This window comes from Uranotaenia lowii, chromosome 3 (genome assembly GCF_029784155.1).
Source record: "Uranotaenia lowii strain MFRU-FL chromosome 3, ASM2978415v1, whole genome shotgun sequence".
NCBI lineage: Eukaryota > Metazoa > Arthropoda > Insecta > Diptera > Culicidae > Uranotaenia > Uranotaenia lowii.
In genome coordinates this window covers 153,635,093-153,659,664 of record NC_073693.1, presented here as the reverse complement: position 1 = coordinate 153,659,664, position 24,572 = coordinate 153,635,093, and the positions used below count along the sequence as shown (strand labels likewise).

The window sequence follows — 24,572 nt, the reverse complement described above, 5'->3', positions numbered from 1 at the left end:
AGAGATGTACATGCTTCAGCCAGAGGGCTTCGAGCAGCAGAGCGGACTTGTTTGTCGATTGAATAAGTCGCTCTATGGTTTAAAACAGGCGTCCAGGTCTTGGAACATCCGGTTCCACAAGTTCGTCGAGCGGCTAGGGTTCAAAAGGAGCCCAAACGATTTGTGTCTGTACTATCGAGGCACAGGGAAGCAGCAGGCGATTATCGTCTTGTACGTGGACGATATACTTATCGTGAGTCCGTCGGAAAAGTTGGTGATCACGATCAAGCAGTGTTTGGCTCGAGAATTCGAGATGAGCGACCAAGGTGCCGTGAAGAATTTTTTGGGTATGCGGATTGATCGTGACACGGAAAAGAAAGTGATGCGAATTAGCCAGCGGCGATATTTGGAAAGTCTGTTGACACGTTTTCAAATGCAGGATTGCCGTCCCGTGTCCACTCCGATGGAGAATAAGTTGAAGCTTCCGAAAGGAGAAGAGTCGAAAAGGATCTCGGAACCCTACCGAGAATTGGTCGGATGCATCATGTATGTTTCGTTGACATCCCGACCGGACTTGGCTGTGGCTGCGAATTACTTTAGCCAATTCCAAGTGTGCCCGAATCAAGAACATTGGGATCATCTTCGACGAGTTCTCCGATACATTAGAGGATCGTTGCAGCTGGGGCTAACCTATCGAAGCAGCGGTGACAGCCCACTTCTCGAGGTGTACACCGATGCTGATTGGGCGAGTGACATCACCGATCGTCGTTCCGTGTCGGGAGCGGTGTTCAAAGTGTATGGTGTTGTGGTTAGCTGGTTTTCGAAGAAACAGGCAACGGTATCCTTGTCATCAACCGAGGCGGAGCTTGTAGCTCTGTGTGTGGCTGCATGCCACAGTCAGTGGTTGGTTCGTACGCTGCGAGACCTTGGACGTTGTCCAGAGGGTCCCATCCAGTTCCACGAGGACAACCAATCAACCATCAAGATAGCTTCAAATCCGAAGGATTCGTCTCGTCTGAAGCACATGGACGTTAAGTATTTCTACGTTCGTGAGCTACTCGAGGGGAACATCATCAAGATCGACTACATACCGACGTCGATGCAGCAGGCGGACATTTTGACTAAGGGTCTACCTGCACCAGCGTTTAGAAAGCTACGGGACAGCCTTGGAATGGCAGATTGCTGCGTTTGAGCGGGCGTGTTGAGTATTGCAAACCCTATCAATGTGCCCCCATCTATTCGTACCCGCCTATGTGGTAGCGCTGTCATTATTTGCGTTCACAGTGTTCCGCTTGCTTTCAATCTTTGTAAAACTACCAGAGAATAAACCACGTTTTATAATCGTCTCCGAAGTAGTTTTTTATTCCGCGAGTGTTCCTTCCTCCACCATATCACTTCAGATCCCGCATCACCAAAAAGAGTACATTGAGATCATTTACCCAAAAAGTCAGGAGAAACGATATAACTCCGATTTTCTAAGCTCTCAGCCATCAGGTTGATACAAGATCCATTCAGAGCTTTGCGCCCGGATGGTATGCAAAACAGAAGAAAATGGATGTACATGTTTCGTATTATCTGAGGAAGCCCCTGCCACCTCGAATAAGCGGGGTTCTACTGTAAATGGAAACCAAAATATTTCAGTTCAATCAAAAACTGTTAATTTGTTGAGGTTATGTAAAAGAGGGAATTTTTTAAGAGATAGCAGTATTTAGATTATGTTGATGCTGAGGAACCACAAAAAAACATTATAAAACAATCCATTTCCATTTTTTATAGTCGCGTACATTTCCACAATCAACTGACTACTGATTGCATACTCAAAGGCGCTTATCACACTCACGTCTAAAAATGCATGTTAATGAAATTATTAACATCTTATTTGTAATTTGTTTTAAGCACTAAGCAGTATTCTTTCCGTAGCTTTTGCATAAAATGTGAAACAACCTCAAAGAATGGAAAAACATAGGATCAAATGTCTTTCAACAAAAAAAAATAAGTACATTTGGTGAAATTTTATAAAAAGAAGAGTACGCCCATTTCTCGATCGAAAAAAGAGTACATGTACTCTTACAAGAGTACGTATGGGCGATGGGCGCGCTCGCAATCCCGGTATAGGATTTCTCGTGTGTTAAACAGAGAAAGCAATAGCCTTCACTCCAATTTCACTCCGATTAGCTGTCATTCTTATGGAAATCTGTGTAAGAATAAAGAGCAAGCTTTATTCTTTTTAGCAGGCCCAATCCCAATGGTATCCCTAGTCTTTAAGCACCATGCAGGGCGTGTACAGTAGGGTGTCCCAAAATTGCATAACTTCTGGGAATCTGGGGGCTCACCCTCCAAATGGTAGATTATGATGTGCAGAACAAACTTTTGTATGGGGCCGACTCAAAAAAATCATGTTTAGAGGTTCCGCAAGCGCGATCTTTAAAAAAAAGTCCACTTTCAAAAGATTTGATTTTAAATAAATTCTGGGTCCAAAAATTTTCATAAAATTTATATATTTTATATTTTTTTAATTTTGTTTGAGTTAAAAACTACACGCAAAAAATACAAAATGAACCGAATTTGTACCAAAATGTAAAACTAGCAAACTATTTAAAAAAAAAAAAATTTTTTTGGTCCAAAATTTTTGAATTCAACTGACCAAAATATGTACCAAGCGTAGAATATTTTTGATACCAATGCCATCAAAAGATGCGGATTTTTGTGCACTTAAACTTGGCTGAACAAAACATGTGGTTTGTATCAACGTGTGAACAGCTATTCACGATTTAATGCTTAACAAAAATCCCAATTTAGGATATTTTTTATTTAATTTATCAAATTTGTCTTAATAAATACCTACTTTAAAATCAAAATACTTGCAAAAAAGACTTTGATGGTTTAAATGAGTCATCGGAAGGCCATATGCCGAATTTGAGCAGAATCGGACAACAGGAAGGGGTTGCACTGAATCTCAAGTGTGAAAGGGATTCTGAGACATAGTGTTCTAAAGAAGCATAAAAAACTGGTTTTTCATCATACATTTTTGTTTTTACCAATCGATTGCTTGATTATGTAAGTTTTATTAAAATTTCAATTAAGACTAACATTTCACCTGAAGACTGCAACTCGATTGGACTTAAAACAAAAAAGTTATGTCTGTTCAAAGATTGTATTTTGGTTACAAATTGTCCTGTAAAACGCAATGAGTAAAAAGTACTCATTGTGTGTTAAACGACAATTTGCCAAAAAAATACAATCTTGGAACAGCCATAACTTTTTTGTTTTAAGTCGAATCGAGTTGCAGTCTTCAAGTGAAATGTTAGTCTTAATTTAAATTTTAATAAAACCTTCATAATCAAGCAATGGATTGGTAAAGACAAAAATGTATGATGAAAAACCAGTTTTTTATGCTTCTTTAGAACACTATGTCTCAGAATCACTTTCACACTTGAGATTCAGTGCAGTCCCTTCCTGTTGTCCGATGCTGCTCAAATTCGGCATATGGCCTTCTGATGACTCCTTTTAACCATCAAAGTCTTTTTTTTGCAAGTATTTCGATTTTAAAGTAGGTATTTATTAAGACAAATTTGATAAATTAAATAAAAAATATCCTAAATTGGGATTTTTGTTAAGCATTAAATCGTGAATAGCATGTTCACACGTTGATACAAACCACATGTTTTGTTCAGCCAAGTTTAAGTGCACAAAAATCCGCATCTTTTGATGGCATTGGTATCAAAAATATTCTACGCTTGGTACATATTTTGGTCAGTTGAATTCAAAAATTTTGGACCAAAAAATTTTTTTTTCTTGAAAATAACTTGCTAGTTTTACATTTTGTTACAAATTCGGTTCATTTTGTATTTTTTACGTGTAGTTTTTAACTCAAACAAAATTAAAAAAAATATAAAATATATAAATTTTATGAACATTTTTGGACCCAGAATTTATTTAAAATCAAATCGTTTGAAAGTGGACTTTTTTTTAAAGATCGCGCTTGCGGAACCTCTAAACATGATTTTTTTTAGTCGGCCCCATACAAAAGTTTGTTCTGCACATCATAATCTACCATTTGGAGGGTGAGCCCCCAGATTCCCAGAAGTTTTGCAATTTTGAGACACCCTAGTGTACAGCTTCGAGTGTGTCCGTCTACCAATACACGGAATCGTCCATCTTGTGACAGGCAATCGTAATCGTAGGCATGCACTCTAATTCTCTTTGACTCAGATTTGAAGGAAATCAATTCAAAATGCGCCAAAACTAGGAAAACTCAAATTTTGACTGGAGCGGCAAAACTCAAAAATTAATTATAGGGGATTTCGCGAATTCTGAGTTGTTTTGGTTCAGGGTGGTTTAGGCTTGTTCATGGATCGACTGAATGAAAAAAAATCAAAATTTTTTTAAATTTCAAAGTGGTTGGAATTGAATTTTTGATTTCAAAAAGAAAAAGACGATTATAAGGTGTATTTAGAAGATGGATGCCTGCATTTTTATCCGGTTGTTTTTACCACAAAAAAATTAGTGCCACCGGGCCGTTTGACTGCATCCAGCTGGTGGAACTACGTGCTGTCTCACTTGGCACCCTCACCCGCCAGCACACTTTGTCTTTTTTGAGCTGATCTGAAAAGACAAGAAAAAAAGAAAACACCATTCGGTGAAAATGATTAACACTTCAAAATCAAAGAAAATTATACTTACAGTTGTGAATGATGGCTTCCGTGGAGATTGCTGGAAGAAAAGATAAACTTGTTAAATTTTGTATTTATCCTTGTGACACCACTTAATTTCTAGCCCAATAGTAAATGTAATTAAAAGTTGTACTCACCTTGATAAATTCGTCAACTGTTTCCGACCATCGCATCCCAACAATCAACACTGGTTTTCGGAACTTTCTGAGTTGTTTTCATCTGTTTTGTTCGAAAACGTATGCGTCTTCGCTAAGTTCCAGGCTTTGAAAGTCAACAGATGAAAACAACTCAGAATTTTGATGGATTCCAACTCAGTTGTTTTCATCTTCAAACATGGTGCGACCGCTGAACCTAAATTATTCAGTCTCTGAATAATCTAAATTTTCCGTGTGGTAAGCGAACAATTCGCTGTCAAAAAGCGCTCCGTCTCCACCCCCCACCAAAGAGAAACTTTTGGTACCCCTTGCCTACTTTTCCTCATTATGCAACCACCCGTAACTGTAGGCACGCTGGCACCATGTAAAATAATACGCATCAGCAGTGCCATCTTCAAAGCGATAGCGGAAGTACCTTTGGAACATCTGGAAATCTCTCCACAAATCGACCAGTTCAGAATGAAACGATCTGAAATGCAACGAGATGTTCATGCACACGCAGATATTTTTATGCAGGGTTGAACTGGCGTATAAACTCGCTCGCAATTAAAAGTGACGTTTGTAATGTTTGTAAATTAACGCAACACAGTCGTTTAGAGGAGCCGGCTATTTAAAAATTAAAATTAAAATTCTTAAAAATGGTAATTCATAATATAACCTTGAAGAATTCTTGCTTTAATTATATTTTTTTAGCTGTTCTATTCTTTCTTTAAATCGCTAGTCGGCAAAGATGTGGTTGTGGAGTTGAAAAATGATTTAAGGTGAGATATTCTTGAAGCTAACATTCTAAAAATGATCGATCATCTGTTTTCTCTTGCAGCATTTGTGGCACCCTACATTCCGTGGACCAATATCTGAACATCAAGCTCACCGATATAAGCGTGACGGACCCGGAGAAATATCCTCACATGCTTTCGGTGAAGAACTGCTTCATTCGAGGTTCGGTTGTGCGGTACGTGCAGCTACCCGGTGACGAAGTAGACACTCAGCTGCTGCAGGATGCTGCTCGGAAAGAAGCTGTCACTAGTGTACGTTAAGTGCATTCAAGATGTTTAAGCTGTATTTAAGTTTAAGCTAAGTTTTGGAACAATAAATAAAGTGTTCATGCGATTATTTCTTGTACGATTTTGAGTCTTGAGTTTGTTTTACTTAAAATAGATATTTTACCATAAAAATTGGTATTTTTCAACTTCATAATCTAGGTGTGCTTTATTTTGTATATTCCTATCTACGAAAATAATTTCAAGCCAAAAATCTTTCTTCATTTGGAGTTTTTCTTATCTTAACGAAAGTCATACGCTTATTTGTAAACGGTATCGTAATTTTCATCAATCAATAAATAGTATTTAGAAAACTTGATAAACCTATTTACAAAAAAAAACACAGAAGGGTTATTCAAAAATGGTGAACGAAAATTTATAGTTTTGCTTGCAGCTTTAGGAAGCAAATTTTCAGTTATATTTTCCTAAAAAATCGATTTTTTTAACGAACATATTTTACTTATTGAAACTATGTGAATCTGTTTTTGTAAAGTTTTGAACAGTCTATATATTGTAAGTTCAGAAGATTATTTTGTATTTTGAATAAGTTGAAAAATTTCTACAGATTTATTTTTATTGCATTAGAATTTTGAATACGGATCGGATCATACGAGTTAATTAACACCAGGGTTTAACTGGAAGCCAAAACAGACGTTTAATATACAATCATCGACTATAACAAATAGTCTAAATCCAGGCGTTTCTTTACAGCACGCTAAAACTTATTCAAACAACAATCGATAAGCATTATAGACCCGAATAACCTAAAGCCCTAAAATACTACCTAGTATAATAAAGTAAAAGTAAGTAAAAATACTAGTCCAGATACATTTTATCTGGTATATATAAAATTCAATGGAATAAGCAAATAATCATTTAATAAATAAGCAACATGATAAATATAAATATGATAAATATGAAATACAATGTATAAATATGGAATATAATCAACATTAAATAAAAATATAGCCTGATAAATATAAATTAAAATAAACGGTGTATTCAAGCTGTTATAAAAATATATGAATAATTGATTATGCTATGACTGTGAGAAAAAAGTGTGTATCAAACCAATAAACCCATTACTATTACCTGAAGGAGATCTAATTATATAGAAAACGGAGAAAGTAAATTTTATATCATAAGATTCATTTCCATTGACTAAATTACAATTCTATAAAAAAAACAAGACAGCAAGACAGGGGTTAACCCCCCCTTTTTTATTATTAAGAAGTGTAACTAAACAAGAATAGAGTTTGAAACGAACCATTATCTCAAAATTAATAAATCGAATACTAATTTTATACATCGACAATCAGAATTTGCTAAACAAATCTAAAATCTAATATCCTATTACTGAAAATTTTTATTGAAAAAAAAATCATTTATGTCATCAAAAATGTTATGTTGATATGAAGTATTCTTCAAGAAACAAATTTCCGTCTAAATTTTATTTTGTTTTTATTGTTTTTGTAAATACTCAACATCACATTTGAAAAAGTTTTGAAAAATTACAGAAGTCCACAAAATTTACATTTTTCAAGCTGCAATGAATTTAAAACGTAAATTTGACTTATTTAAGTGCCCTGAATGTAAATATGCAATTTTTATATCAGCTTTTGGTGGAACTCCGAAGTTCACATTTGGCTGAAAAAATGTTTTACGGGAACTTCAGGTGACTCTTGTAGCGTAAAAGTTACTCAGGAACTTCCATCGCCCTTTGAAAGGTTGAACTATCGATAACGGAACTTCTAAGCGCTTTTAATGAAACTTCTTTCAAGAAGGTCGATAACGTTCGTGTAACATTCTAAAACGCACCATTAAGATACTTGAAGGTGTTTTAAACTACCATAATGGGAATTCTAAGCGACATGTCAAAAATGTCTGTCAATTTCTTGTCATGGTATTTGTTTTGTTTATATACTGATATTTACAAATGGAATTCAAGATTTTTTCGAATTTTTCTCATGAATGTTAGGATATTTGAATAAATTTTTGATGATGCGAATTTTTGTTATTATTCATATTGTGCACTGAAAGTCCTTTAAACGAAATAAGGTACAATCTATTGACCAACCTATTCAATCATCTCAAATGACATTAAGTTCAAATACTAATTATTACAGTGGCAATGAACTATTGCTGGGTTGGTCGAGAGGCTGGTGAGTTTCTTTGCAACCTAGAGAGCAGCAGTTCAGTTCTCTAGGCGTAAGCAGCTTTTGTGATCAAAACAATATAATTAAAACCAATGAGATAGACCATGATAGACCGGCAACCTAAGAATCTGACATCTGGTTGTCAGAGCAATCTGTCAATCGGATTTTTTTTTCGCCGCGTAGAAGTTTTTTGACATTCTCTTAGAAGCTGAATAGCGTTCTCTACAGCCACCTAAACGAACTTGGATGTAGCTTTAAGAACTTAAATTTTGGGCTGATCAGCATTCTCTTCAGACACAAACGAGAGCTGATTAAGCTTCTATGGAACCTTTTTAAGAGAATTCTGGTTGCTTGGGTAATCGTTTCGCAAGTTCCAAAAAAATTGTGAATGAAATCAAGTTTTTTTTTCAACTTTCTGCAGTAATGTCAAAAATGTTGGCATTCAGTTTCTGATCTTTTAGGAAACGGGAGTCTTGAAAGCTTACCTTCACAACAGGTCGTGCACACCGATTGAAACCGCAGCCAGAAATCTTCAGTTCCTTTCCTAACTCGCAACGTTCTATTGCATGGATGTCCTCCATGTTACGGTGGCCGAGGCGGCGATGCCACATATGTTGACTAAAGAAACTATAGTAAACAAAGAGGCGCAATCTGATCCCTTTTGAAATATTGAGCTTGCAACCCTGCTGTAGGGCTGCCTTTAAGATTGCTTGGTTTTGCTCGATTGGAATGACACTGACAGAAAATAAAAAATTCCAATCGTGACATTTCGTCTCTTTGTTTACTATAGGCTCGTTAATGTTGACAATTTTCGTGATGGTTTACAGTGACCAGCAAGGAACTTTCAGAATGGCTTTTCACGAAATACAAGTTTCTTCTTCGCTCGACGACCATCCTTCGGCCCACTCGATGACAACCTTCCTGTGGATCGCTCGAAGACAAACTTCCGTCTGGCCCGACACCCTTCTTGCCACCGATGCCGTTTCTCACGGCTCGCACGGCCCTTCGCAGCGAATCGAAACTCTCCGCCTCGACGCTTCTCCTGAGACCTGACGCCTCCCAGTGCCTCCAGCCCAAAGACCTCCACTTGGCGTTCCGGTTCGACGCCCTTGGCTCCCTGTCTAACAAAAAATACATGTCTTTCCAAATTTTTAATCACTGTTGAATTTTACTTTTTTAGATCATGCATCATCAAAATATTATTCCTTAATTGATCGAAGTATTCTTAATCAGAATCAGATTTCCTCATAAATGCAGGTTTGATAGTAATCAGTTATCAATGACTGACTTCACTTAAAATTGACATTTTTCAAAACTCCATATAATCAAAACTAAATGTGATGGTTCAAATTTGACAAAAGATTCGAGTTCAGGACGCTCAAATCTACTCAATCAACCATTAAATAAAACATAAACACCAAAATGCTGTTTCTTGAGTTATCAATTAAATTCTATTAATAAGGTAATTAATGGTAAGGCGTGTTTATTGAAATTTTTTTTTCTGAAATGTTAAAAAAAACTTATATTTTTTATCTTTATATTTTATTTTAATTTTCAAATGGGTTTTTATCATTTTACCTATTTTACTAACAATTTATCATGGTTAATTTATTACCTCGGGCGTTTATTTAAGAATTAATTTTTTTTTAATCTGTGTTTGGGAAATCTTTATTTTCTTTTTGAAAACTGGACTGCTTAGAAATTATTTTGAAGCAAATTCCTAGTCCAAGATAAGGAACATCATTTTGAAAAATTTATCAATGATTTATCAAAAATATCATTGATTTGAAACTTTCATTGTTGTTATAACTTGAATTTAATATGCATTCGGCATTCGGTCAATCAAGATAAACCCATTTTCAGTAATCGCATATTTCGGTAAAATAACTAGCGTTTCGAGCTGTCAGATTAGATGAGGAATTTGAGCTATGTAAAAAATAGGGAGAATAAAGTCTTTCCGATTTGAACTGCCAACTGAACAACAACTGTCTGCTTATTGCTCCTGCTAAGAAACCTGAAAATCCAACATATAATAGTGGCGACGAGGATTGAAGCACGTTTTCTTTTTGCGGATTGTGTTTTCTGCCTGAATCTTCGGTAATACATCGTTTTGGTGTGGTTTCATCTGTTGTTGAAGTGAGAAAAAGTTGGATAGGATTGGTTTTTTTTTCACTGTAGACGGCCGTTGATGAAACGGAAGTTTTTTTTTTGTGATTTTCGTTATTTGCTGTTAATTGCAGTAAAACGTTAAAAAGCCAATTTATCTCTTCTGGGTTGAGTTGAAAACAGTGGCAGAGTTTTATTATCTGGTTCGGAAACGATTTCACGTATGAAAACTTTAAATTAACGTCCTATAGAAAAAAAAACACGTTTTTCGCAAGTGAAACGCCATTTTGTTTGACGTGGCGGGTGGTTTTTGTTTCACATTTTATGTGTGTTCTATTAAGCATTCCTACGTTATTGGCTGGTTTATCGTGGTTAAAAAAAAAGAACTATATCGAAGTGAATCATAAAGTTACGGAGAATCTAAAAAGAACTGTGAATGTAAAATTTGCTTTTTTTTTAAAGAAATTTTCTCGATCGGATATACAGTGACAATAGTTGCCATATTTCCAGCCTCGTGTGGTACCTGAGTATTTTTTTTCCTTTTCTACAGTTCAGCAACTGTGGTGCTTGTGTTGCACGAACTATTTTATTTGCACATCGGTGGTGATTTATAGTCAATTTGGTTTGGCTACGGCTGTTTTAGAATCACCTTTTGCATCAAACGACTAGTTGCTGGATTTCATTTTGGTGCTGCAGTCAACAGGTATGTTTATTTTTCAAAACAAGTGAACATTTCTGAATTTAATTTTTTATTTTATTTATTTTTATTTTCTGACGATTCAGTTATCATTTAATTTATTTTTTTTAACTAATTATTTTATTTTTCATTTTTTTTATTTTTTTGTGTTTGTTTGTTTTTTTGTGTGTATTATTTTTTGTTTATTTCGTTTAATTTATTTTATTTTATTTTTCAAACATTTTTGCGATATCTCATAAATATTTCGAATCACTTTTTATTTATTTATTTGTTTTTTTTGACAATTGGGATTTTAAAAATTTATTTTATTTTATATTGACAAACGATTGTGATACTACGTTTAATTTATATAATTTTATTTTTGTGGTATTGAAAATTTAAAAAATATATTTTGAGTTCATTCTTATTGTGGTTGAAATTTTACAGTTTTTTTTTCGTGTTTATTGAGAAATGGCGCTGTCAACTACTACTGAGCAGTTTATACCAGGAAGCATTCCTTTCAGCCAGTATGTAGAACAGCTTGAGTGGTTGTTTGTACATAACAATTATCCTGAACCGAAATTTAAAACTTCATTTTTGGCTGTCTGTGGCACTGAAGTTTACTCTCGTGTCAAAGCTCTTTTCCCTGGTAGAGATATTAAACAACTGACTTATCATGAAATAATTGATGAACTAAAGAAATATTATGATAAAACCGACTCTGAAGTAATGCAGAGTAAAGAGTTTTGGACGAGACGTCAGCGTTCTGATGAAAAAGCAATTGATTTCATACTAGCAATCAAACAAGCAGCTGAGGAGTGTAATTTTGGGGATTTAAAAGATCGGTTCATACGAGATATGTTGGTTATTGGAGCTTTTGACGAACAATTACAAACACGAATGTTTCACGAAGAAAATTTAACTTCTGCTAAAGCTGAAAAAATGCTTCTTAACAATGAACAAACGTTAGAAAAATTACGTAAATTGAATCAAAATGAACCAAGACTTAGTGTAGTGGCACGTTTGGGTCGCAGAGACGACAAACCTTTTCAATACTCTCAATCTCACTCTAAATTGCGGAATCGTAGCAGAAGTAACAGTCGAGAAAGATATGTAAGATTCAGAGAGAGAAGTTCAAGTAGAGATAATTCAAAAAAACCCCTTTATGTATGCTCTTACTGTAAAAAGAAAGGTCATACCATCAATTTTTGTTACCGTCTCAAACGCCGGAGTCCTAGATCACATAATTCTAATTATCGTTCGGATTTTAAAACTTCTGTAAATTTTATTGATTCTCCAAAATCTTCTGGATCTAACTCTGGTTTATTTAAGCGTTTAAATTTAAACCATGATTTTAATTCTGACTCCGATTCTGACGAGGTATCTTGTTTAATGATATCTGCCGTCAACAAATTAAACAATCCGTGTTATATTGAAGCAAAAGTGGAGAATAAAAATATGATGTTTGAAGTTGATTGCGGTTCTGGCGAAAGTGTTATCTCGGAAGAATTTTACAAGAGAAATTTTAAAAAATTTAAACTATATCCTTGCAACATGAGATTGGTAGTAATTGATGGAAAAAGGTTGAATGTCTTAGGAAAAATTAAAGTTTCAGTGCTATTAAATGGATTGACGAAGCAGGTTTACATCGTAGTTCTACAATGCATTAATGAGTTCGTGCCCTTGATGGGTCGAACATGGCTTGACGTTTTCTGCTTGGACTGGAGGAATGCTTTCACTAAATCATCTGCTTTGGAGAACAACATCAATCTACTGAAGGAGGAGGAGATAATTCAAAAATTGTCGAGTGCTACTTTGTGGAAGAATTGTGCTGGCACATAAGCGACAATTAAAGCTGGGTTCCAATTCTCGACGAAATGCTGCTATTCATTTGGTTTTTCATGAAAGCCAAGATCATGAGACGACTAACTGCAAGAAAAGGAGGAGAGAGGAAGACGAAGATCAACCCCTGCATTTTTCGGACTCGAGTTCCGATTTTTACGGATTTCCAGCAGAATCTTTCATTTTTAACGATGCAGACTCGACTCAAGAACAGATTTTACATAAAACCAGTACGGAAGAAAAAGTGCCTATTCGCAGATCATCCAGAATTTTGAAGCGAAGACGCAAAGAAGAATATGTTTATTACTAAACGGATCGAACTATAAAAGTTCATTTCGAATTTCTTACTTATGCAGTTTTTATGGCTGCTTTCGATTATTTCTAAGTTTTCCTTTTTGATTGTTATCGAGTTAAATAAACTTCCAATGCAACTTTTATGAGATTGCTTTCGAGAAACAAAATATGAATATTAGCTAGAGAAAAGATTGAAATATTTCATTTGGTTTATGATTATAAAGATGATTTTTGTTTGAACTTAGAATAGGTGAAGGAGTTGTTATAACTTGAATTTAATATGCATTCGGCATTCGGTCAACCCATTTTCAGTAATCGCATATTTCGGTAAAATAACTAGCGTTTCGAGCTGTCAGATTAGATGAGGAATTTGAGCTATGTAAAAAATAGGGAGAATAAAGTCTTTCCGATTTGAACTGCCAACTGAACAACAACTGTCTGCTTATTGCTCCTGCTAAGAAACCTGAAAATCCAACATATAATAATTGTGATTTGTTTTGAAAATTGTATTCCAGCCGCTTTTTCTTATTTTTAGCAGATATAAACGGCTTCTTCAGAGCAACACGACCTCGGTATTTTTTCTCATGAAGTATGTTTCGTACCGTTTGAGGATTAAGCTGTATGTTTTCAAAAATTTTCAGGCTGTCTGCTAGTTTCGGAGCACTGATTTTAGGATTCTGACTGATTTCCCCGACAATGATGCGATGGTGACGATCCGTAAGCTTCAGTTTGCGGCCTCTTCCTGGGAGTGGTCTCCAGGGAGTTAGTCTTCTTAAAGTTCTGAAGGACATCCCGCATAGAGCAGAATCTTACAAGAACGATCCCCATTATCTTCTTCCCAAGACACCCAAAAGATTCCCTTAATAGTTTTAGGATTATTGAGGAACGATTATGCTAATCGTTTTTTCATCAAATGGAATCGCTTAGACACAAATAACGATACAGGGAACGGGTTGTTAAGTAAATAAACGATTCATTTTTTTGCTTTTTTCTGTGTGATTTTTTCATCATAAATCAACTGGTATCATACACGTTATCTTTAATGTATCGTTATTTAAAAAAAAAACGACGATACGCTGTTTCGTCGAATAAAGATAATACGATTACAAATTAATCCAAATGGAAGATTAGTTGAATGGTTGTTTAAAGATAATATTATAATATATGTTGTGATATCCAAAAATAAATACATTTTATTGGTTTCGATTATTGGTGATTTTATTTACCTTTTCAACAAATATTTGTTAGAAAAAAAAAGAAATTTCATATTTCGGCCGAAAATAAACAAAAATATATATAAAAAAAAGATATTCACGCCACATTTTCATTTACGATGGAAATTTTGTTTTTGGAATTACGTCCTGATTTTCGCAGATTCGAAATCTTTTCGGCTAGGTAACGGTGAATTCGTTTCTCATTAGCCAAATTTCGCACTTTTGCAATATTTTCCGGTCCCACACGCATCGCGACACGCTCAAATACTTTCTCTGTAAATAAAAAAGAAAAAAAAACACAAATTTTAATTACAGTTTAAAATACGTAACAAAAATAAACAGAAATAAAACAAATTTGAGATAATATTTACCACAAATAAAGTTAAGTATGAGGGGATCCATCTTTTCAGAAGCCGGATGAACCAGGGAGCCATCAGGATTCTTATGCTTTACATATCTATGAGAAGCTGCCCCAGTAACGCTTAACGTTTTAAGTTTTTCAGCTCCAATAAGATGAAGGGCCAGTGTTCCAGCAAACATGCTGTCTGAACTGGCCCATTCGTTGTATTCCACCAATTGGCTCACTGTTATTGGTATTTCCTCGTGCTGCGTAAAGCAGGTCTGTGGGACTTTTTGATGATCTTTCAGACTCATCAATTCCTTCGATAATCGCAAAGCATGGTTATCCGAGCAAATCTTTTCCGTTTCAAGTTTTTTGCAGGCAGCCATTAATTTTTTGTTTTTTTTCCTTCAGCCGACATATTGTTGACTCTAGCTCTTTGCACCGGTCTAACAAAGCAGCGTAGTCCGAAGACGCTTCGGCCGATTTCGGATCGTCTTTCAGACTTTCGTTTTCGGGTACCTTGTTTTGTACTGATTCATTCGATTCCGCCATTAATGATTGTGTCATCAGTTCTTCGATTTCTTCCTCAGGTTCCTCCTGACATGAAATCTCAGAACAGTGACTGTCATTGATTTTTTTTTTTTGTTTCGATTATAGTCGTTTTACCATATTTATGGCATTCGCGACTTTATCAACGTTACAGTTGGCGGATCGTTATTGAAAAACTTATCCGGTACAACTGTGTTCGATGTTTACTCTTGGGCTCGAACTCGCGGACATCGGCTCAGGAGACAACAGACTTGCCAACTGAGCTATATCACAAGCCCCACTGTCATTGATAGTTTTTTCGTCTGCTATCACCCAAATGACGGAGTCTTCGTCCGATGACAATGGGTCGTGCAAATTTTTCTCCGGCAAAGAATCAACAACGTTCATCGGCTCTACAGAAACAAACGACACTCCAGCGCTGCTCATTTGATCTCCTTGGTTTTCCAGAATCTCGTGAAGCTGAAAAATGTCGAGGTCATTAGAACTCATTTTGAACTCCAATTCATCCAGTGAAAGCTTATTATAGTCAAATTTATTCAATCATTGAAAATTATTATCAGGCTTGCGTAAGTATGTTTAGTATGGAAACATAAATGAATTTAAAAAAAAATGATACCTATACAATGTACATTTCAGTTTTTTATTTCACGATTTTTTAATTTTATAATTATCTTATTCTATGTTTTCAATCAACATCCGGAATATTCCTGGCGAACATTTATTCTATATGAGTTCTCGTATGGAAGAAAAAACTTCAAAATAATTGAATATAAATTAAACATGATTTTGACAATAATGTTTTTATGATTGCACTGGATTCTATTTTTAAACGATTGTTGTGTGCGCGTGAAGAAACGAAATTGTTTAAAAAACATTTCAAAACAACCGAACAAAAAACCATCGCTTTCGAGTGAATTGGCCAACTTGAACTGTAAATCGATAAAATATGTGTCAATCTCAAAGATTTGTTTTGAATAGTTTTCTTCAACGGTTGTTCCGGAACTCCAATAGAGTCTCTGAGTGGCCATTCTGGTCAATTTTCTGCCCCGAAGCTTCGTCCGAATCATTGATCTCCCATTCGGTTTCTATATATCTAACAAGCGGACTAAATTTTTCAGTAGTGAGCCCCCCATCCAGAGTTCTGATAGGCATCCATTTGACACTGGAAAGAGGTGTTGCCCTTGTTGTCTTTCATTTGTCATCCAATTCGTAACGGAACCGTTCTGCGTCGGCCTGTTCAGGTAACAGCGGCTTCGATTGCAATATCTTACGGTGGGATTGAAATGGACTTGGTCGATTCTTGAAGAATGGTATATTTGTACCTAAAAGCGTTAAGTTGCGTCAAAAACGTTTTGTTTTCTCGTTGTTGTTTAAAAGTCGTTCTGAAAATTATGTGGATAATGTGAGGAATGGAAAATTTTTCACTAACCTTCATTATCAACCGCAGTCATAATATTATGAGTGCAGGATAAAACCAAAACAAAGGCACCAGTATTCTGGCAGACTTGCCTACTAGCGACGTCCCAGTCATTCGGAACTTTTGAGAAATTTCATTTATAATTAATGATGGCCAGCTAGGCAATTCTCTTATAATAGTAGCTTACTTCTCGGAACCGAAAAACCACGAAGACTTGATGAGCTCTCTCATTTCCAGTACGTAGATCTTCCTACGCCAAATCCCAGAACAATCATCTAGGTTAAGAAAGAGTCGCTGAACTTGATGCGGAACACCTTAAACAAACAAGCAAAGATATAGTTTTTATATTTAGAAACACTACCGTAATACTAACAAACCAACTTACCTTTTAATGCTTGAATGAATCAAATACGATTCGATTTTCAAATTTTGAAGCTTTTCTTCCGATCGAGACGTAAATTTACTGCAGTTGCTATAGGGACCGGAGAACGGTTCTTTGTTGCTATCCGTTATAATAAAAACATCATTCACTTTATGCTTTGTGCAATAACAACTTTGACAAAACAAAATTAAAAGCAGCACACGCTACCACAAATATTATCACTTGGGGAGTTAAAACATAAAAACCAAAATTTAAACAAATACCTACGAGATTTATCCAACAACAAACGTTTGATTGTGCGTTGATTATAGCATTAAAAGGAAAAACATTACTTATGTTCGTATTAAGAATTTGATTTCAGTGCACTGAAATAAATATTTCTAGTTGAAATTGTTTGAAAATTCCAAGTTCATACGAGTTTCGGTACGGATTTTCAATTGGGTTAACAACCCATCCTTTTTATGTACATATATTGGAATTCTTATACCGGAAATAAGATCTTTCAGAAATATAAAACCAAACGACTGCGAAGTGCTGATTGTATTCGGTACGGCACAAAAAAAGCATTTTCTATACCATCAATTGAAATATAGTAAAAATAATACCTGGCTTTGCAGAGCTTCGGAGTTAAGCTTTTCCGCTGCCTTTGATAATTCTTTGGACAAAGCTTAATTGAGCTGTTTCTGAAAAAACAAAGAAAGAACATATTTATACTATTTAAACTAAAATTTAAAACATGTCTTACGCTTTTTAGTAGATTTTTGTATCTGGCTTTGCAGAGCTTCGGAGTTAAGCTTTTCCGACAAAGCTTGGGCTGTTTCTGAAAAAAAAAACAAAGAAAAAAACATATTTATACTATTTCAACAAAAATTTAAAACAGGTCTTACGCTTTTTAGTAGATTTTTGTATCTTTTTAACTTTTCTTTCCTGCATTTTAGGTGGCATTTTAAAGTCAGAATCTGAATATGACGCCGATCGCTGCAGAATTTCCGTTAATGATTGACGGTGAAAATTTTCAAAACACGCTATTTTACAAAAAGCCTTTACCATCGAAAAATAACCATATACTCTTCTTTCATAGTTCAGTTAAAAAATGGGTTATTCTAAAAACTCAAAAAAGGACTATAATACAAAAATAGTTTGTTTTACTGAAATCTTGTTTTTTAAAACTTGAAAATTTATAATTTTCAACTGAACCATGCATTTGGCGCGTGTTTGTGCCATAGAAAGAACAAAACTGGGTAAATACTCGATATTTCTGGGTTATTAAATTACCCATCATAAAGCTTAGTTCTTTTAGAAATGGGACACTTTCATTTGCTAATAGCTCGTTAACTAGTTATTGGATATTAAAAATTTGAACAGCATTTTGTTGCCTGTAAAAAGTACTATTCGACCTATTTTTTTCAAAATTTAAAATTTACGCGTTTTTGAGATATGTACGATGCAAGAGAAAAAGAAAAAAAAAATTTTGCACAGATTCCTTTAAAATTCGTCATTATCAAATTGATAGCTGAAAAAACCGTTGATTATTCAAAGAATTACTGAGTTTATGTGGTGGATAAGTATGCAAACACTGTCAATAATGTCCACAAAGTTCAAATCAAGCATTGGAGTGAAGCAGATGATCGGCAACAACGGTTAAGGATCATCAAGGAATGCAAGTCTCATACCAGCATTTTTAATTTTCAATAAACGAAAAGCTAAGGGTAGATCGCTGAAATGTCCAAAACAATTTTCTCCGATAAGCTGAAAGTGTTGCCTAGTGATGACTCATTGAAATCCAACCTCAAACAGCCATTTTTTGATAGTTCCAAAGCTCTTAAGCTGTAAAACCGGTACCGAAAAAAAAACGTTCAAAAATGTGATAAAAAATAACCAAATTTGTTCATTTCGAAACAACTGTATCCACTAAAATGCTTCCAGTTTCCAGTTTCCAGAGAAGTATTGGACCAAAAAGTATCAGAAATTGAAGAAGGAAGGTGAAGCCACCTAAAATATAGATTTTACAAAGTATAAGTTGGAGAAACTGATCAATACCATGACAGAAAAAAGTGTGCGCCGGCCAATGGGAGACACCAAGAATAAAGTAGAAATTTCTTTTACAAAAAACGGTAAATATTTTTTTTCAAATTTTTTCATGAAATATCATAACATTGCCTACTTTTCCTTCATAGAAAGTATTTCGTTCAAACGAATGGTTTTTGAGATACAGGCATTTGTAACTGTCCCATTTCTAAAAGAACTAAGCTTTAGCAGTTGTGCTCTGCAGCAAAAGAGTTTTGAAAATCCTTAAATGGCTACTAAAAGACAAGCAAGGAGCGAATTCACAATGTCTTGGTTTGTTTGAAATATCAGTAGTTTAATATTTTCGAAAAACAAAGGTTCTAAAATTCTTTTTTAAGTGGTGTACACAAACGTTCGATTCTTCCGAAGTCTTCCAAAACAGCTCGACGTCATACGGAACACATCGATTGTGCTCTCAGGAGGAATAGACTATGAACGCTGGCACAGTTTTGCAATTGTAATTCTCTGTGATTGTAAGTACTTCCGAAAATCTATATCTTGTGTTGACAAAATGTCTCTAGGAGACTTCCTTACCCTAAGTACCTTCTTCGGATTTTTTATACAAAACTTTTTTTTTCCTATGTGAAAATATAGTTGTGCAAGAAACACTTGAAGTTCAAACCATCGCTGCATTGCTTTTCCCTGCTTTTTGACCAAAGTTTTCGTCCGGTCCTTCATCTTCTGAAACAGCTAGATGTCACACATCGATTGTGCACTCAGGAGGAATTGGCTTTGAACACTGACACAGTTTTGCAATTGTAAGTACTTCCGGAAAACTTAATCTGAGTGTTGACAAAATGTCACTTAAAGACTTTCTCACCTCAATAGCCTTCTTTGGATTTTGCAGTAATACAAAACTTTTTTACTCCTATGTTTGGATGTTTTAAAATGAGTAAATCTCATCGATTAAGCTACATTTTCCATGAAAATGCTAATCGTTACGGTACCAGACGAATGCGTAGGGTAAGTATTCTAAATATTTAAAAAAAGAATTCTTGTCTTATACTATTACTCATCTGCAGAAACAAGCTTTCCTGAGGAATGATGCCGCCATACCGTCCACCAGTGATGATCCAACCATGCCGTCGGTGAGTAAGGATCCCACCAGGCCGTCCGCGAGAAAATATGCCGATGACGATTTGCTTTCACCACCTCCAGTGAAACTACGTTCCTTCTCGAATTATGCAACATTCCATTCACCGGTAAACTAATGTTAAATTTTTCGATACATGAAGTTTAAAATATTCCTTCTCAGCAGGTATTGGATTCATCTGACACATCGTCTGAAGAAGCGGATACCATCGATCTAGAATTCAGGACAAAAAAAGAAAAAAATCATCCCTCTTTACGGTGTGGGTCCAAAGAGCAGATCAGCAGTGAGGGCTCTTCTTTTGAAGAACAAATGGATTGTCCTGACAAAGACGACGAATGTAACGAAACAGATATTAATTTTGATGAGGGAAAGGTACACACAACTAACGTTTAGCATACTTCGAATTTGCTGATAGCTTTCTACTTACAGGAAGATGATATGCAAGAGCCAATATGTGCTGGCCTCACTCTCAGTAAGGCAGAAGCCATGATAATGCTTCTGCACATATTTCTGCGGCACAATTTGACAAACGCCGCCCTCACCGATATTATTAAGATGGTGAATTTGATCGTCGGCGTGAAAGCGCTTCCAGAAACGTACACGCAATTCAGTAAATATTTCACGCGGAATAATTACGTTCGACACTACGTTTGTGGCAAATGTGGACTTTATATTGGAGTTTTGAATGTTTCTTGTCCAAATTGCAAATACCATTCATCGTTTTTCTTTGTTATGTTCGATTATATATCGACCTTAACCGATATTTTAAAAAGAAATTGGACTTCGATACAGAAATACAAGTTTCAAGCGAGCGTCTCTAAAGACATAATTGACAAAATCAATGCCGGAATTTCTCATCTAAAAAATTTCTCTAATTCGATAACATTAGCCCTTAATACTGATGGAGTCAAAATATTTAACAGCAACGTAAAACGGTCCTTGTGGCCATTAATGTTAACTGTAAATGAACTGCCACCTAATTTGCGTTTCTTACGCAGAAATGTTTTGATCGCAGGGCTTTGGATAGGAATAGGAGAACCTAATCTTGAAGTGTTTTTAAAGCCTTTTTCCGAGAAACTTAAATCACTCCATAATAATGGATTACAGATAGATAACTATCAAATTGATTCAATCAAAATCACTTTATGTTGTGTGGATACCAAAGCCCGGAACAAGATTCAGGCCATCAAACAATTCAATGGCTATTGTGGTTGCAGTTTTTGCTTGCATCCGGGTGACCTAAGAGGAAGACAAGTAAGATATGGATACAAGGAAAATGTTCCCAAGCGTGATTTGAGGGATACGTTGAAAACCATGGCAATAACTAACGCAACAGGGAATATAATTAATGGGGTCAAGGGCATATCACCGTTAATAATGATACCAGAATTGCGTTGTCAGTTTGTACTGGCCTCATAGAGTTGCAGTGGATCGAAATCACCTAGAGGACCTGTGTTCAGTGCTTCCTGAGCCAAGGTTGATCCTGGGTGACTTCAATTCACATGGAACTGTCTGGGGAGAACAAATTGACGATAGTCGTTCTACTCTTATTTATGACATTTGTGACAGTTTCAATTTAACAATTTTGAACACGGGTGAAAAAACACGAGTACCTAAACCTCCTGCAAGACCAAGTGCAATTGACCTCTCACTCTGCTCAAATTCACTATCATTGGATTGCCAGTGGAAGGTAATCCCTGATCCCAATGGTAGTGACCACTTACCAATCAAAATCACAATCACCAATGGGGCCAGCAATTCGAATCAAACAAATATGGCATATGACCTTACAAGACACATCGACTGGAAAAAATATGCGGACACGATTACAACAGCCATCAATTCTATGAATGTTCTTCCTCCTTTGGAAGAGTATAACTTTCTTGCTTGTTTGATACATGATAGCGCAGTTTATGCTCAAACGAAACCCATCCCAGATTCATCTGTACGTCGAAGGCCTCCTAACCCATGGTGGGACAACCAGTGTTCCAAGCTTTATAAGGACAAATCAAAAGCATTCAAAGATTTTAGAAAACATGGAACCCTCGATCATTTTCAAGCATATCAGTCCCTTGAAAATCAATTCAAAAAATTGATTAAGGGGAAAAAACTAGCACATTGGCGTACATTTGTGGAGGGTTTATCACGAGAAACATCCTTGAATACCTTGTGGAAAGTAGCACGAAACATGCGTAATCGATCTTCAACAAATGAAAGTGAGGAACATTCACATAGATGGATATTCAACTTTGCACGGAAAGTCTGCCCCGATTCCACACCAAACCAAAAAATTGTCCGGAATGTGTCCTCAGACAGGTGCAATCTGGATTCCAGCTTTTCGATGGTCGAATTCTCACTTGCCCTCCTCTCTTGCAACAATTCAGCTCCGGGAATTGATAAAATCAAGTTTAACTTGTTGAAAAACCTTCCGGATGCCGCCAAATTTCGCTTGTTAAATTTATTTAATCAATTCTTGGAGCACAACATTGTTCCCCAAGAGTGGAGACAAGTGAGAGTCATTGCTATCCAAAAGCCCGGAAAACCAGCGTCTGATCCCAATTCGTACCGTCCAATAGCGATGTTGTCTTGCATACGCAAATTGATGGAGAAAATGATATTGTTTCGTTTGGACAAATGGGTGGAAACAAATGGTCTCCTTTCAGATACTCAATTTGGGTTTCGAAGGGGCAAAGGGACAAACGATTGTCTTGCTTTGCTGTCTTCAGAGATACAAATGGCGTACGCAAAACGTGAGCAAATGGCTTCAGTGTTTCTAGACATAAAGGGAGCTTTTGATGCAGTCTCAATAGAGGTTTTATCAGACAAGTTGCACTCCCGGGGTCTGCCCCCACTATTGAACAACATCTTATACAGCTTGCTTTGTGAGAAACATCTGAACTTTGCTCACGGAGATATAGCAGTTAGAAGAATCTCTTACATGGGCCTCCCGCAGGGTTCATGTTTGAGTCCACTTTTGTACAACTTTTACGTAAGTGATATCGACAGTTGTCTCTCTGAAGGCTGCACTCTAAGACAACTTGCAGATGACGGCGTGGTGTCTGTCACAGGATCTACTGAGTCTCATCTGCACAGACCTTTACAAGATACTTTAGACAGATTGTCTTCCTGGGCTTTGGGGCTTGGGATTGAGTTTTCCCCTCAGAAAACGGAGATGGTTGTTTTCTCTAAGAAACATAGACCTGCTCAACCTAAGCTTCAACTCCTAGGCAGAACGATCACTCAATCGAGGTGTTTTAAGTATCTTGGGGTTTGGTTTGATTCCAAATGTACCTGGAGAGCCCATATTGAGTATCTGAAAGGAAAATGCCAACAAAGAATCAATTTTCTCCGATCAATCACTGGCACCTGGTGGGGAGCCCATCCAGAAGATCTTTTAAAATTGTATCGAACAACCATTCTCTCAGTGATGGAATATGGTAGCTTCTGCTTCCAGTCAGCTGCCAAATCTCACCTCATCAAACTCGAGCGTATCCAATACCGCTGCCTCCGCATCGCTCTGGGCTGTATGCCCTCAACGCATAACATGAGTCTCGAAGTTTTGGCAGGAATACTTCCTCTTAAAGATCGATTCAATTTACTATCACTCCGGTTCCTCATCAGGTGTGAGGTCATGAACCCATTGGTGATTGTGAATTTTGAAAGGTTACTTGAGCAAAATCTTCATACTAGATTTATGTCTATATACCATGTCCTCATGACAATGCAGGTAAACCCTTCTTCGTATTCTCCAACTCGTGTTTGTAGCCCAGACTACGATCATTCTTCTGTCCAGTTTGATTTGTCTATGCAGCAGGAAATTCGTGGAATCCCGGTCTCGCATCGCCCTCTTCTGATTCCAAGAATTTTCGAAGCTAAATATAGACACGTCGATGCTGATAAAATGTACTTTACCGATGGATCTCTTATAGAGGAAACAACAGGATTTGGAGTGTTCAACGAAATATCTAGCGCCTCTCACAGTCTTCAGCCACCATGCTCTGTATATGTAGCGGAGTTAGCAGCTATTCACTGGGCTTTGGACAGTATCGCATCACGGCCAGATGGACACTACTATATTGTAACGGATAGTCTGAGCTCTGTTGAAGCAATCCATTCGATAAAACCGGGAAAGCACTCGCCGTACTTCCTCGAGAAGATACGAAATAATTTGAGTGCTTTATCAAAACGTCGCTTTACCATCACCTTTGTTTGGGTTCCCTCTCATTGCTCGATAGTGGGCAATGAGAAGGCAGACTCTCTGGCAAAGGTGGGGGCGATGGAAGGCGACACGTATCAACGTGAAATCGTCTTCAACGAATTTTACTATCTGGTTCGAAGAAACTCGCTTGTTAACTGGCAGCGCAAATGGGACGAGGATGAGGATGGTCGGTGGCTCCACTCGATTATCCCAAAGGTAAGCCTTAAACCCTGGTTCAATAGATTGGACCTGAGTCGGGATTTTATTCGTATATTTTCCCGTCTCATGTCCAATCATTGTTCCTTAGACGCGGTACTCTATCGTTTTGACATTGCTGGCAGCAATTTGTGTGGTTGCGGCCAAGGTTACCATGACATCGAGCATATTG

At 36.4% G+C, this 24,572-nt stretch overlaps 3 protein-coding genes and 1 long non-coding RNA gene across 4 annotated transcripts; 2 read left to right on the top strand and 2 right to left on the bottom strand.

Annotated features, from left to right (window-relative positions):
- Window positions 1–4,446: 4,446 nt before the first annotated feature.
- LOC129751790 (uncharacterized) lies at window positions 4,447–5,008 on the bottom strand. The gene is made up of 3 exons (XR_008738795.1): window positions 4,790–5,008; window positions 4,663–4,692; window positions 4,447–4,584 (listed from the first exon to the last, which is right to left on the bottom strand). It is a non-coding gene; the product is annotated as an uncharacterized LOC129751790 (long non-coding RNA).
- Window positions 5,009–5,331: 323 nt separating this feature from the next.
- Window positions 5,332–5,929, top strand: LOC129757397 (U6 snRNA-associated Sm-like protein LSm2). The gene is made up of 3 exons (XM_055754613.1): window positions 5,332–5,448; window positions 5,501–5,568; window positions 5,628–5,929. The coding sequence occupies exons 1-3, from the start codon at window positions 5,446–5,448 to the stop codon at window positions 5,842–5,844; spliced, it is 288 nt and encodes a 95-aa protein (XP_055610588.1). The 5' UTR covers window positions 5,332–5,445; the 3' UTR covers window positions 5,845–5,929.
- Window positions 5,930–14,232: 8,303 nt separating this feature from the next.
- Window positions 14,233–17,507, bottom strand: LOC129752747 (uncharacterized). Its single transcript, XM_055748516.1, has 3 exons — window positions 17,432–17,507; window positions 14,507–15,486; window positions 14,233–14,408 (listed from the first exon to the last, which is right to left on the bottom strand). The coding sequence occupies exons 2-3, from the start codon at window positions 14,862–14,864 to the stop codon at window positions 14,233–14,235; spliced, it is 534 nt and encodes a 177-aa protein (XP_055604491.1). The 5' UTR covers window positions 14,865–15,486; window positions 17,432–17,507.
- A 1,697-nt stretch (window positions 17,508–19,204) lies between these two features.
- On the top strand, window positions 19,205–20,379 carry LOC129752746 (uncharacterized). Its single transcript, XM_055748515.1, has 5 exons — window positions 19,205–19,366; window positions 19,488–19,651; window positions 19,722–19,856; window positions 19,916–20,095; window positions 20,152–20,379. The coding sequence occupies exons 3-5, from the start codon at window positions 19,764–19,766 to the stop codon at window positions 20,377–20,379; spliced, it is 501 nt and encodes a 166-aa protein (XP_055604490.1). The 5' UTR covers window positions 19,205–19,366; window positions 19,488–19,651; window positions 19,722–19,763.
- Window positions 20,380–24,572: the final 4,193 nt, after the last annotated feature.

Bases quoted from the DNA above. Each gene is read 5' to 3' on its own strand.
- LOC129752746 (XM_055748515.1), top strand. From the start codon at position 19,764: ATGTTTGGATGTTTTAAAATGAGTAAATCTCATCGATTAAGCTACATT. The intron at 19,857-19,915 runs GTAAGTATTCTA...ACTCATCTGCAG, and splicing joins GTACCAGACGAATGCGTAGG to AAACAAGCTTTCCTGAGGAA. The intron at 20,096-20,151 runs GTAAACTAATGT...CCTTCTCAGCAG, and splicing joins ATGCAACATTCCATTCACCG to GTATTGGATTCATCTGACAC.
- LOC129757397 (XM_055754613.1), top strand. The intron at 5,569-5,627 runs GTGAGATATTCT...TTTCTCTTGCAG, and splicing joins GAGTTGAAAAATGATTTAAG to CATTTGTGGCACCCTACATT.
- LOC129752747 (XM_055748516.1), bottom strand. From the start codon at position 14,864: ATGGCTGCCTGCAAAAAACTTGAAACGGAAAAGATTTGCTCGGATAAC. The intron at 14,409-14,506 runs GTAAATATTATC...TTTTATTTACAG, and splicing joins CATACTTAACTTTATTTGTG to AGAAAGTATTTGAGCGTGTC.